General features: G+C 36.6%; 2 protein-coding genes across 4 annotated transcripts; both read left to right on the plus strand.

Annotated features, from left to right (window-relative positions):
- The first annotated feature begins 688 nt into the window (after window positions 1-688).
- LOC147502824 (putative F-box protein At3g25750) lies at window positions 689-1066 on the plus strand. Its single transcript, XM_086604624.1, has one exon. It carries the CDS (start codon window positions 689-691, stop codon window positions 1064-1066), a length of 378 nt encoding a protein of 125 aa, XP_086460750.1.
- A 795-nt stretch (window positions 1067-1861) lies between these two features.
- LOC147502825 (zinc ion binding protein) lies at window positions 1862-10416 on the plus strand. Of its 3 annotated transcripts, none has more exons than XM_086607675.1 (7): window positions 1862-3928; window positions 4244-4299; window positions 4832-5104; window positions 5198-5434; window positions 5699-5818; window positions 6112-6240; window positions 10124-10416. In XM_086607675.1, the coding sequence occupies exons 1-7, from the start codon at window positions 2593-2595 to the stop codon at window positions 10139-10141; spliced, it is 2169 nt and encodes a 722-aa protein (XP_086463801.1). In that variant the 5' UTR covers window positions 1862-2592; the 3' UTR covers window positions 10142-10416. The 3 variants fall into 3 exon arrangements, with proteins under 3 accessions (XP_086463801.1, XP_086463800.1, XP_086463802.1); XM_086607674.1 differs by lacking the exon at window positions 10124-10416 and adding an exon at window positions 9967-10110; XM_086607676.1 differs by lacking the exon at window positions 6112-6240.
- The last annotated feature ends 4488 nt before the right edge of the window (window positions 10417-14904 follow it).

Here is a 14904-nt window from a genome sequence, read left to right on the forward strand (position 1 = left end):
CTTGGCGGCAAAGTTTTGGTGTTCTATTAGGAGTTGGTTTCTCTTCCTTATCTGTTTAGGAGACCGACCTAACCTCTATAAATAGGACTATGAGTCTATAGAGGGGATAGACTTTAACAGATCAGAAACTCATCTCAGAGAAACAGAAACTATAACCTATCCTATTCTTCTTCTCTGTTCTAGTGCAAAAGTCAAGTTGCTGTTAACCATTGAATCCTGTGAGGAAGACGCCACTGTTGCCTTTCTGCACCATTAGAAGGGGCGAAATCTTTCTTTAAGGACAGCCTAATCCGCGCCTTGGTTATTACCTATTAATTCTGTCTTTCTGTCCTTGTCTACTGTTCCTTCTGTTCTACTTTAGTTACTGGGTTGATACAACTATTCTAACAGTCTTGTCCGCAGATCCCACTTTGGATCCGAATTATGCAGTTATGGCTATCCATGGTGGATGTAGATTATTAGCCTTCTGGAGGTCTGGTGACAAATCGTGGACTTCTCTGGATATCAAATACACGTTGGCTATGGATATGATATATTTCAAGGATCAATTTTATGTTGTGACGCATTTTGGAGGAGTTTTTGTCTTTGATGTGAATCATCCTTTCCCCAAGGTGTCAGTAATCTTGCCAAAACAAAAGGTGTCGTCGTCTAACTTGTGAAAGCAAGTATCTCGTAGTATCATCTGGGGATGCAAATTTCGAGGCGGAGGGAAGAGACAGACGAATCTCACCACACTTACAGGTTTGATGAAGTCTTTAAGCTGGATACAACTCAAGCTGAGTGGGTTGAGGCTAAGAGTATAGGTGGACATGTATTATTTCTTGGTGATAATACCTCAATATCTCTTTCAGCTTCAGATTTTCCCGAATGCAAACTGAACTCTATATACTTCACCGATGATTACCACGATGCATATGCTCCTAGAGTGTATGAGAGGGATTCGTATGGAAAAGGACCGAAGGACATTGGAGTCTTCAATTTGGAAGATGGGAGCATTCAACAACATTATGCAGTTAAGTCGGAAATGATAATTCCTCCCCCTATCTGGATTGAGCCCACACTGTAAAACAGTTGCTCTGTGGCTGAGTTGGTTGAGACAACTAATATTCTTGCTAAGAACATGTTGCTCTTGTTTTGTTGCTTATTTGCGTATGTAAAGTTTAATTTACTGTTGTGTGATGTCTTCTGTCTTTGTCTAGTGAGTTTCACAGCTAATTCTTCCGTCAGCTGCTATCCTTAAATTGTAAATCTGGTTTTCATGTGTTCTGCCATTTGTAAGTAATATTATCATGACTTGTTCTTAAACAAGAACCCACGGATGGTTCACTTAGATGTGATTTCAAGTATCTCGTGGTATCATCTGGGGACTTGTTGCAAGTTTCAAGGCGAAGGGCTGGCACAGGCGGATATTTGTACACTTGCAGATTTGAACTCTTTAAGCTGGATACAACTCAAACTTGAATGGGTTGAGGTGAAGAGCTTAGGTGGACGTATACTACTTCTTGGTGATAATACATCATTGTCTCTTTCAGCATCAGAGTTTACGAAATGCAAACTGAACTCTATATACTTCACCGATGATTTCCATGAAGCGTATATTTCTAGAGTATATCGGATGAAATCAGATTACTAAGTGACCATAAGCGTATATTTTATTAGTTATATCCATCTATGCCAAAAATTCTCACAATGATACGGGAATCCTTGTGCGATGATTTTGCGTGGTTCTTCATGACCTTAACAAGTTTCGTATTATAGTCGCACTCGTTGCATTGTATTGTACCATCTGTTTGGTATGTCTTCGGTACCTATAGCAGCAACAATGGGGTTTGTGTTATTTATAGGCGTGCGCCTATGGTGCCAGGGTTGCCAAAACGGAGGAGAGAAATGGAGAAACAATCTAGTTCTACTGTACTAGCCACTAGTATATACTGTAATAATCAGTTCTCAATTACTAAATACTGGTGTAGATGGGGATGCCCTTTTAGAACTACAACTACTCAATTTAATCTTAGTTCACCGTTCATGTCATGGGTTCAGATTTCAGAATAAATTTCGTGACACGGAGCTCCTTTGTAGGATCCGCGCATAGGCGAATGCGAAACTGTCAAGTGTCAAAATTGGGTTTCTACATGAGTCCAAAATGGCAAAAACCAAGTCTATAAAAAGAGCACTCATTTCTAAAATGTCAAACGAACAAAGTCTCAAGAAGTGAGAAATTAGGATGGAGCTAATACTACCAGAATGTCCAGTGTGTTTACAAGAATTCAACAATACAGATACAATCCCAAGAGTTCTATCATGTGGTCATTCCACATGTGAAACATGTCTTCCACAATTGCCCCAACGTTTTCAAAACACAATCCGTTGTCCTTCTTGTAACCAACTTGTTAACTACTTTAACGACCAAGGTGGTCCCTGTTCACTTCCTAAAAACATTGATCTTCTTAGTTTCATTTCCCAACAAAATCCCACTTCCTTAAAATCTCCAAAACAAGAATCCAGTACCACCCTTGTTTCTCAACATGCTTTTTTTCTACCTTCTTTTTGGTCTCAACACTTTTTACTAATTGGAAAGACTGGGTTCTGCCCATGGGTTTGGTATCGGTCGAGACGACTGGGAATGATTTGTTTTCGTTGGGTTATGGAAAGATTGTCAAGTGTGATGAGGCCAAAGGTCGAGTTGGTTATAGAGAAGGTGAAATGGTGAGTCTTTTGTGTATTGGTACTTCTGTTATGAATGATTCTGTGATTAGTTATAGTTATATTGTTAGAGTTATGCAGTTTTTGAATGAAATGAATGACGGGGAGAGAGATGAATTGTGTTTGGTATTAAGAGTTTTGTCGTTGCGTGTTCGGGTTTGTAAGGTTTATGGATTGTGGATGAGTTCAGAAGATGGGTGTGTTTTTTTAGTGTGTGAGAGGATTGATGGTGATTTGGGGAAGAAGTTGGATGAGTTGGGAAATGGGGATGTGGAGGAGAATGGGGAGATGAAGTGGGCAATGCCTAGTTTTGCAATGGTGGGTATGGAGTTGTGTGAAGCATTGGCTAGTTTACATTCTGATGGATTGGTGTGTGGGAGTTTAGCTATGTCTTGCTTTAGTTTTGATTGTTTTGGTCGTGGCTTTGTCAACCCCAATGAGGTTTTGGTACTGGGAAGAAGGGTTCGCAAGTGTATTGCGGAGTTTGCGATTTGCGGCTCTCAAAGAAGTAATGACTCAAAAACAGAAACTATCTTTCATGATTTATTGGAACTTCGAGCATTCGTGAGCCCAGAGATCATTATTAAGTTATTGCATGTTGAGGGGGTTATACAAGACTTAAGTAGCTTAGAATGTGTTGTTGGGTACTCCTCGGATGTCTGGTCTTTGGCATGTAACTTGGTCTCATTTATTGTGGGGGGATCAGTAAGTGAAGAGTTATGCAAAACTTTGTATCACCTTATTTCAGAAATACATGAAGAAAAATTTATTGAATTTATGGAACTGTACAAGGGTTGGGTAGAGAGAGTATGTTCAACGTTGGAGGTATCGTTGGGTTCAGAGTTGGTATCGTTACGTCAAATTCTCTCCAAATGTTTGGAATTCGATCCAGGATGTCGGCCCAAAGTTACTGATGTATGGAAATGCATTAGAGAATTGCTTGTAAAACCGCATATCGATATATTGAACAGTGTCCATTCATTAGGTTCCATAGAAGATATGATTCATTGCTTAACGCTTGGAAATTTGTGTGATACGCCCAAAGAAAGTGACATGGAGTCCCGAAGACAGGATGAATTTGACTTGCAGGGCATTAATGGAGCAGAACAGCAAACCGGGGTTGGGAAAATAGAAACAGGTCTTGTTGAGGGCCTGCGTCTAGGAAAGTTTGAATCTGTCGATCTACAGGGCCACCTAGATTGCATCACTGGATTAGCTGTTGGAGGTAAGGATTCTTGTCAATTCCATTATAACATATATATTGTGGTATTCCAATTATCTACCTATGACAAAAAAATTGGTGTTATACCTTCCAAAACAAGAAAAAGTGTTTCTGTTTAGAATCTTTTTTGGATTTCTTCGCTGCGCCTGCAGATCTTGTTTACCCTATTGGCAGTGGTCTTGATTTTCATATCTCAACAAAGTTAAGGAAAAAAAAATTGAGTTATTAACCATCAATCTTGGGTTTCTTTTGGCAGTTATGTTTTGCGTATTCCTATTATGCACAATTACATTTTTTATATGTCCTACCTTTTTGTAGGGGGCTTTATATTTGGTTCCTCCTTCGATAAGACTGTCCATGTGTGGTCCCTGCAGGTATACATTTATTATTATTCTCCTGTTATAACTGTTTTTAGGGGCATTCTTTTTGTGCCAGTCTCAAAGTTTTTTTGGATTACTGAAAACTCATATTTTTTACTAGAGATATGAACAAATTCTTCAGTGAGAGCTCCTGATGCTTGATACACTTAAAAGTTTCTTTTCATGAAGATTCCTCCTAGGATACACACTACTGACAGTAGTACAAAAATTAGGGAATAATATGATTGAACTAAGATGAGAGAATGTTTATCCTCCTTTGTAGATTTCCCTTATAAATCAATCTTAGTAGTTTAATCTAGGTTACATTGACACGGACACGTGTGTCCGTATCCGACACGGATACGGAGTGTGACACGGCGAAATATCAAAAACTAAGGTATATCACACAGAATATGTGTCCATGGACACGTGGATACGTATCCGACACATATTATTTTTGAAATATGGCATGTCCATGTAATATAGAGTTTAATCTATTTGTTGTGCCTCACACTGTACTTACCATTCTCCATTTCTATCATTGCAGAACTTTTCTCATGTGCAATCCTACGTAGGCCATGAGGATAGAGTCATGAGTGTGGTCTTTGTGAATGCCACCGAACCTTTGTGCATAAGCGGTGATAGTGGAGGTGGCATATGTGTATGGAGTATTGGCGTAGTTCTTGGACAGGAGCCACTAAAGAAGTGGTATGAGCAAAAAGATTGGCGCTATAGTGGGATTCATGCATTGGCTGTCTCTGGAACTGAACATCTCTATACAGGGAGTGGCGATAAGTCAATTAAGGAATGGTCACTGCGGGTAATGGCAATTGTACTCACCTTGTTCTTACTTATTATTATACTGGATAAATTACTATTAACCTGTTACTCACTGTGTACTCTCTTTTGCCAGGATTACACTCTTACGTGCACTATGAATGGTCATAAGTCAGTAGTATCTTCTCTGGCAGTGTGTGATGGGGTTCTATACAGTGGGAGTTGGGATGGAACCATCCGCTTATGGTCACTTAGTAATCATAATCCTCTGGCAGTACTGGGGGAGGACATACCTGGAAATGTGGCCTCTGTATTAGCTATCTCCGTGGACCATGACATGCTTGCTGCAGCTCATGAGAATGGATGTGTAAAGGTATGTGATACCTTATATCCTTCCAGCATATACTGTACGTGTATCACATTGCAATTCTGTGCTACAATAGATGAACCCTAAGCTAGAGCAAGCTTAAGGACGGCTATTGATAGTTGAATGGGTAGCTCAATTGGGCACTCACACCTTCCTTGTTCCAAGAGAAGAACATTTATTATAAAGATGTAAGATTACTGACTAGTTTGAGTAGTGTACAAAATTTTGATTTCTTGTGATACTTCTGTTTTTTATTTTGATTTTTTTCAGTTATGGAAGAATGACGTGTTCTCAAGCTCCATAGAAACTCAGAGTGGTGCTATATTTGCCCTTGACATTAAGGAGAAATTGCTTTTTCTGGGAGGTCGGAATAAGACAGTGGATGTAAAGGTTTGTTTCATCTTGAATTTTAAAATTTGCACCGAGTTCAGTACACTACTTTAGTTGTTAGTTTTTGGAAGTTGGAACTAGAGTAAGTAGATTTGATCCTGTTGTTTAGTAGTTAGCCATATTCATCTAGAAATGCAACATGCATATAAGTACATAACTTAATATTACATATTGTTATTTTTACTTGGTTCATTGGTGATGTTACCATAGAAACATTCATCAATTAATCTTCTCAATGACTGTCCATCTCTTTCATCTAACAATATCCTATACTGGATTTGTTTGCTAAATAGGAGATATCAGGAGATGAGCTTCATACAGACACTAGATCAATTGGGTCTATTGCTTGTACTTCTGTTATAACAGCTTTATTATACTGGGATGGAAAGCTTTTTGTTGGATTTGCTGATAGGATTATTAAGGTATGCAACACACTTATCACTTCCCCTCCTTTTTTTTTGGTCGGTAAGCGAGGTTTTTATAGAGGTCCCCTACCCCTTTTATTAATAATAAAAATAAAATAAATCATAGTTGTTATATTCTCACTCTCTCATAAAAGAACTGGGAAGTAACTCTATGTAACTAGCTGTGTAAATATTACTGTCTAAAGCATCAGCTAGTTTATTTGATTTCCTTTTGTTGATAAACCACAGTCCTGGAATCAGTTTGCGCGTTGATCTTTGTTGCCGTGCCTTAGGGGCATAATGAGCTGCACCATTGTGAAATATAAGTTGAAATATGCTTTCATTCCGCATTTTCCCGCTCCTGAAGTTTACCCCGTTCCACAGCAGTCATGTTGCATCTTGTTGGTATCCTTTCCCTCTGGTAACAACCTCCAGCCACGATAACTCTCCTTGCCAAGTAGCTGCCATTCCCTTGTTTAATCCTAACTTTTGTAGTAACATAGCGTTGTTACAGCCCCTCAAAATCCAGCAGGCAAGGTTGTCATTTACCTCGTTGAGGGTGAATCCCTTCTTCCTTATTGCTCAACCTGATCTTATCATCCTTTTGTTCAGTGCTATCTTTAACTTGATTTTGTCCCTTCTTCGCTACTGCTACAAACCTTTGCATTCCTTGAAACTGTTTCTCTGTATCCATCTTTCCTTGGTGTCATGCCGTCTTTGGTTGCTTCCATACTCCCTTCAGACTCTTCATTACTGATGAATAAATGCTTGTATCTGTTATCGCCATGCTGCAGCAGTAGCAAACTCCATTTATCACTCTCTGCCTCTTCATTTGTTTGCTCAGGTGTCTTTGTTTCGTCTGCAGCACTACCGCTTCCAGTACTCTTGCTATATCTGTTCTTATCTTCCTCTTCTGCATGTGACGCTCTTGCTTCACTCCTGTGTCTAGCTTTACAGCCGTGTTTTCTATTTGGAGTTTGCCATCCTTTGTCCTCATTGTCTGATTGCACTTCGTGCACTTCTAAAGCAGCCATCATACCTTCTTCTGGCGGTTTTTCCTGTTCATCCTCTCCCTCAGAGGCTTTGCTTGTAGTTGCTCCTGTGCTCTCTTTTTTAATCCATACTGTCTTCGTTGCCACTTTTGGTTTTGTGGCAGCTTAGTTTAGTATGCCCAAATACCTTGCAAGTACTACAGCATGGTGGTTTCCAATTGTACTCGAAGGTCACCTTGTATGCTCTTCTCTGATCTAACACAACTGGGATATCTGCTGGATAAGGGCACGTTGCATCTATCTCTATGCACATTCTTGCATATGCTGTTCTCGACATATTCTCCGTTAGTCGATCTGTAAACATCGGTATTCCTATAGCACTCCCCACCTGACTGAAACCATCCTTATTCCACATCTCCATTAGTAGTCCTTTCACTACAACCCAGATCGGTATCGTTTTTAAATCTCTTGTTTCCGCCTCTACAAAGAGTTTCCAAGGTCGTATCACAAACAAATTGCTTGCAATATGAAACGATCCAATGTCAAGTACTGCTTTACGATCGTCTTCTGTCGCAAACTGAAAAGTAAACATGGTGTCCCCATACGGTTTCATTGTGAAGTTCTTGAGCCCCCATGTTCTACTGACAACCTCCTTAACATACTTATAATTTAGTCTCCTCCCCACGAAAGAACCAATCACCAAGTTTTCGAACTTTTTGTTATAAGCTGTGAATTGCGAGCTTTTTACATGTATAATTGGCTTACCGTTCACTATAGTTGGTGGTACATAACTCAGCTCTTCTCTTCCAGCTACTGTTTTTCCAATCACTTCAGCCCATGAACTTTTGGTGCTCGTGCTCTCAACCCACGAACTTGGCTGATCTTTATTCTTGACAGCAGCAGCAGCAGTGTCTCCTTTTATGCTTTCCATATTGGTTTCCTTCTCGGATTCATGAAAAGGAATCCTTTTTTCTGCTGTGTTTCCACAGAGCCAGGACAGGTTGCCCTAATCCTTCATGCAAGACGATATCACTGCCACCTCGATTTTGCACAACCCGATATTCAAAGGATGAACCTAGCCTTTCATACCTTTTTCGTTAGGCTTCATGGCTGATGGTAGGTTTGCTGGTTCCCTCGTCTTCTCGTCTATCTTGATAACTTCAGCAGTCATTATTCCCTTTGCTTCAGGAAAGTATCTTTGTTTAAGCATAGCCTGTACGTCATCTTGTACTCTTTCCTTCACTTCTATAGAATCCGATACCTTCTTCTCACTATCAGGTTCTTCATAAAGACTCAAGACATAATCCAGTGCCTCTTCCTTGATCTTGCGGCCTACTTGATTAATTGAACCACTCTCATCAGAGCCAACATTTTCAAGTTCAAGTTTCCTCCTGAACCTCTCCAGCGAACCAGCACCATACTTTTTAAGGAGCAGAGATTTAGCAAACTCCATGTCCTCTTCCTCACTTGTTGGTGTTGGACTATCAGATTCATCTCCCTCAATGCACACCCTAGCTGGTGTGCTAGGGTTTACAGCATAAACCCTAAAATCACTTGTTTTTTCTATATTTTTCTAATTTTTGGTAAAAAGACTGTAATACCCCTAATATAAAAATTGCCACTTATAAGTCCCCATTAGAGCTAATGCAAGCTCACATGATCTCATCATTAATTATCACTTTTCCCCGTACAATATAAACAATGAACTTTCTCTCTCTTTAGAACTGTGTAGCGTGCTTTTGTGTTCTTTAATTCATAAAATTTACCTTTTTTGCTAAATACGAGGGTCTGATTCCCATGGCTGATAAACCACCCATTGTTTTTCGGCTATGTTACATGGACACGCCATATTTCAAAAATAATCCGTGTTGGATACGTATCCACGCATCGGTGTCGGACACATATTGTATGTAATATACCTCAACTTTTGATATTTTGCCGTGTCAGACACTGCGTATCCGTGTCAGTGTAACTTAGTTTTTCGGAGTTCCAGTCTGTTTTTTACTGATGGTCTGTGTCTCTATGATGTCAATATCATCCTTGCTAAAAATCTATTAAATTTCGAGCCGTTTTTAAGATATAAGTCACAAAAGCTTCCAACGCTAGAAACTCTCAAGTTAGGATGTTCAAAGAAAGAAGTGATGCCAAGTAGTTTATGAAATTGTAAGCAATATTAGTATGAATATGTTATATAATAATTAATATTGCAAAAAGAGCAGGCTCTGACTGTAACAAAAGTTTCATGAGCCCATAATCTTTTATTCTATTGACATCTCTTACTGTCGAAGTCTTTGAAAGAAATAAAGGAATAAATGCTATTGAACCATAAACTCTAACTATCTACTTTACGAATGTATATCTGTTCAATTTAAAGAACACGCTGAGGACAAGCGTAGGCGAGACCAGACACCCCCTAGGCGCACTGTCTATTGCATAGGTTTGACTTATATGTTCCGGAAGTAGAATATCTATCATTAGCCCAAACTGAAAATCAATGCTAAATTTCAGAACCCACCCTTGACTGGGTTCTAAAAATGTTGAAGTATGCCTTAGGAGATTGGAAGTAGCAGATGGCCATAGGACTTTTTCACAAAATCGTCATTCTGGCCACTGCAACGAAATCTGTATGCAGCAAGATATATATGTATTACACTATTACTCAGTAAACAATTTCAAATTGAAAATGTAGTAATATGTTGGCCACTGCATATTAATCTTTCACGTTAAAATGAATTGGTATTTGAATCTGTAGGTATATGTTCGCAGAAGCTGTGGTATGAGAACCATCATATGTCTAGTTGTTGTAGATACTTTTTGGCTTGTTGCAGTAGTGTAGCTGACTTGAAAAATAGATATGGGAATCAGGCTTTGCTATTTTGTTTTGATTTTTGTAACGGTTGGTTCATCAGGTGTACAAATACAGATAGTGACTGAATTCTTATATCGCTGCGTCCCAACCATAATCTGGGAGGTTACAATACATGCGTCACAGTTAGCCTGTAAGGCTGTAACTCTGTAAGTATTAGAGGTATGATGAGCAGATGAGGGTACAAGAATTACGACACTATTATTTATGGTATTAAGAGAACCTGTAAATTCATTTTATTTTCATAGATATGTTTAGTTTACGAAAATGAATAGAAGATGTTCATGTATATTACGAGTGTAAAAATAATAGGTGAAAAGAGACATTTACACAGAAGATGCACTTTTTTACTCGGAGTAGTGCATATGGCGTGCACGTGGTTGTCTTTCTGAAATTGTAATTATATCGTACTTATTATTATTAAAACGGAAGTCAAAATAAATCTAATAACACAACCTTATAAAGTGTTAACAGTTGTTGTGATGTTGGCTCATGGCTTATCACGTTCTACCGCATAGAAGAATGGAAGTGAGACAAAAAGACTTTGCTCTTGACCGCAACTAGCTTGATTGTGATTCATTAGGTTCCGTGGATGGATTGAGTCTTTCACTGTCGGGAAGTTTTTAATGCTCTTATACAATGTATGAATGACTCCAGTCAAATCATTCTTCGAGAAAATTGTGGTTAACATTTCATGATTTCTTTCCCTGAAATACGTCCACTCAATTTTATTATTTTTTTCCATTAAAGAATTTTAGGTTGGTAAACACATGGATCAAAATATCGCCGATATATTTGATATATTGTCGATATATATTGGTATTTTTGTATACTGATATTGATATTTTCGATATATATCTACCAAATATAAAACCTTTTTTTCCGATATATATCGGAATTTTTTATATAAAATTTTATATCACTGATATAATTGATATATATGGTATTTACGATATATATTGGTTGATTTTTTAACCATTTTTTAATATAAATCCGATATTTCTAATATATTTTTGATATTTTTGATATTATATTTTCGTTATTTTTGATATTTTAAATAGTTTGGACTGGTCACAAAAAAATGATATATCCGATATATATCGGTTTTTTGGTACACCAATATATTCATCAATATCGATATTTTGGGCCTTGAGTAAATATGTCTTAAATTCAGTTCAAGCTAGGCTGTTCAAATTCTTTACTATATTAGAATCTATCCGGATTCGGGTTGGATTTTGGATATCTATATCTATTAAAAAATATACTATTTTAATAATTTTCATATATAAATATAATATATAAATTAATTTTTAGACATCGGATGGTTTCTAGTTACAAACTTATAAACCACATCTGTTAAAATTGATTCGGATATAGTCAGATTCGGATTGAATCCCGTACCATTTCCAACCCTACTCCTATAGTTAATCACTTAATCCATGAGATTTGTCGTATATAATTCCTGAGATCGGTCGTGTTAGGCTGTTAGCCTTGACCAGTGTCAACAGTCAACATTCTCCGGTCAATTTTAACTTGAAGGCTACATTGTGGGCCACTTCACAAGAATGGGCAAGTGGCTTTTTGCATAAAGACATCCCTCCAAAATTGTACTTTTTTTGTTAGATTCTTTAAAAGAATTTCGAACCATAAATTACGTTTTGGGAAAGTTTACAGCCAATGTCGAATAGGGCAATGACGCAGCTAGTGAGGTAATATTGTAATAACCAATGTTAAAGATTTACTTAAAAAAATCCAATGTTAAGGTCGGATTTACTCAATTTTATACTATCTTAATTTTATTTTTATAAAGAAATTTACACACGTGCATACACATTAAGTATGTGTTCACAGTTCCCTGTCTAAATAGATGTTAATTCAGGTCAAAAGATTGTTTAGGTCGTTAAGATGTTGTTCTTGTCAAATTACACCTAATAATAATCTATTTTAGTTCACTAGCTAACTCTTTTTTATTTAGCAGTTCAGTTTGATCTTGTTCAAAGTAAAATAATGCATTAGTTTACGTCCTCAACGCCATCACTGCCATCTCAACTTGTTTCTTTAACGTAAGCTAAACGCTTATTCAGATAACAACTAGGATTAGTAGTAGTTAATTAGATTGAATGTCAAAGTCAATTAATTGACTTCACTCGCAAATTAAATGTTTAATGGCTCAGTTCAGTTAAATGCGAACTTAAACTGCCCACTGGTCTGGTAAAATGTGCCGCACAATGTGTGTTATTCCGTACGAAATGCACCTTCAAGGTTTCAAAGCTCTGGGACAACAAAAGCAAACGCGGTTTGGAGTTAGGACTAGGACAGATGTGGATGGCTTACCCTCTATGTTGTCTATATTATCCAGGTTTTGGATTTAATCTCTCTATTCAAAAAAGAGTCCGAATTTGTGAAAGACTTGTCGACAAAGAGCACAATTCTATTGGTTAACAGTTTTTTCAGGCAGTAGGCACAGTTTTTTCGGGCAGCCACTCCACCATTAAGAAGCTGAGGTCTTGTGGACAGCAAACTGTTGCTTGTCCACAAATTTATTTTGTTCAAAAAATTAAAACTCCTATTATACTAACAAACTTATGTAATCTCTCTCCTTTTCAAAACCCCAAATTATAAGTGGGAACAGACAAAAATGTCTCTAACACTACTAATTCTTTTCTTCTTCTTTTCTCACTTTATCTCATTTTGTTTTTTTCAAATACGAAATTATCCTTTTCTTTTTCTCAATCAATTTCTCCTGAAATTTGTTATTCTCCAACCAAGCAAATCAAATTTGAGAAGCAATATCAATATTTGATTTTTTTTTTTTCACTCAAAATCAATTCTGAGATTTGAACATTTTTATATAAATTTAAATTTGCATAGTGACATTGGTATGTAAAAATCAATTTACATATGTAAATTTAACTACTTGAAATTTGTAAGTTTTGGAAGTTGGAACTATATTTTCAATTCCAATTCCAAAGGAAAACTTCCAAACATATCCTTTATGATTTTACATTTTCTATCGTTTTGGTCATTGTTCATACTTTATGTTGATGAATGAACAATGATTGTTCATATCCAAATAGGTGAACATACCTTATACACTGTGTTGATTTATGAACAATAATTGTCCATATCAAAAATATATATAAATAATTATCAGTTTCATACGCAGTTAATAGGTGTTTTCTTACCCGATCATATATTATATTGATGTATGGCGGCTATATTTGATTTATATACACCATATGTTTCATATATTCGAAATTTAATGATTATTCATATGAACAGTGATTGTTCATAGTTTATATTAAAAGTACAAACATTGATTGTTAATAAAGGAAAACACCAAACATAGGTAGGTATGAGCAAATCAATGTTAAATGCTCCATATGTGTTATTATTACTAATCATACATTATGTTGAGGTATGCACAATAATTATTCCATATCTCATGTTGATGTATGAACAGTGATTGTTCATACTCCAAATAAATATGAATAGTGATTGTTTATAGTGTATATACCGGATCGTTTCGGTTGGGCTGTATCATTTATTATTTTGCATCGGGGTATACTTGACTTTTCATCTATCTGAACCATTTTTTATTTCGCGTCAAGAGTATACTCGACCTTTTATCTATCTGGTCCTTGTGAATGATTAAAAAAACAAGTAATTGGATTGAGCCCAATTTTCCCAAATATTTTCGTCCTAAGTCCACTTTAATTTTAATTTCGCCATAAGTCCCATGTAAATTATGTAAATTTATATTTTCATATATAAAATACTATATGTAAATTTAAATTTGCATAAAAATAAATTATATAAATTTATATTTTCGTATGCAAATTTAAATATTCATATGAAAAAGAAATAGGAAAATTTAAATTTATATAGGACTTACGGCAGAATTATAAGTAAAATATGATGACGTGATCCCGATTTGAAACTTATGGCGAAATGAAAAATCAATGTGGACTTATTGCGAAATTATTATTGGGCTTTGTCCTTAGCTGTAATATTTGTTAAAAAAAAGTGATTTTGATAATAATTTTTTTGTCGGTTTTGTCCTTGAGAATTACTCTACGGTCTTATCACATGCTGGTCCCCAATACATTTGAGAGGGATTTGAGAGTTTGAGATTTTGTCGGACTAAGATTTGATCATATGAATTATGCAGTGACCCCTGAAATTTGTGAACATATCGCACAGTCACACTCTTGTTTGCCTAAAGGCCAAAACTCCCAAAGCAAACATTTCGAAATATGTGGAAAAAAAAAAAAAAATCCGAAGACATCAACAATTGTTTGCTTGTATTTTGAACTAGGATTCATTTGTTGTTAAATGAAATTCAGGAAAATTAGAGTGTACCCCAACGGACAGTCTATATGAAAAAAATTGAAATGAAAGTTTCGGTCAATATTGCGGCTTGCAATAGCAAAAGTGCATCTTAATTCTTAAAGCAGTGCTGCCTTTCAAGTAGGGGTGATAAAATGGCCGGGCCGGGCTAGCCCGCCTCTCAAACCATAAAACCCTCATGATTGAGGGCCGGGTCAGCTTGCCCCTATTTGATATTGAGGGCGAGTCGAAGTAGGTCAAGCGTTAAAACTCAAGCCCTTAATCCCCCCGACCCGCATTTTTAGAGTAAAATGAGGGGCGGGTTAGGGCCGGTCCTAATTATCTTCACTAATTTACTTTTTTTTTGTGATTTTTTTTTTAAATTGATTTAATGATATGTATATAAGATATCTGAAACCAATTTTATATCTTTAAAAAAATAGATAGAGATGGTGAAAGAGATGATATTCTTAAAAACATCTACATTTTTCAATA

The sequence above is a fragment of the Coptis chinensis genome, chromosome 4 (assembly GCF_015680905.1).
Source record: "Coptis chinensis isolate HL-2020 chromosome 4, ASM1568090v1, whole genome shotgun sequence".
In the NCBI taxonomy this organism is placed as follows: Eukaryota; Viridiplantae; Streptophyta; class Magnoliopsida; order Ranunculales; family Ranunculaceae; genus Coptis; species Coptis chinensis.

Bases quoted from the DNA above. Each gene is read 5' to 3' on its own strand.
- LOC147502824 (XM_086604624.1), top strand. From the start codon at position 689: ATGCAAATTTCGAGGCGGAGGGAAGAGACAGACGAATCTCACCACACT.
- LOC147502825 (XM_086607674.1), top strand. From the start codon at position 2,593: ATGGGTTTGGTATCGGTCGAGACGACTGGGAATGATTTGTTTTCGTTG. The intron at 5,435-5,698 runs GTATGTGATACC...GATTTTTTTCAG, and splicing joins ATGAGAATGGATGTGTAAAG to TTATGGAAGAATGACGTGTT. The intron at 6,241-9,966 runs GTATGCAACACA...TTGAATCTGTAG, and splicing joins TTGCTGATAGGATTATTAAG to GTATATGTTCGCAGAAGCTG.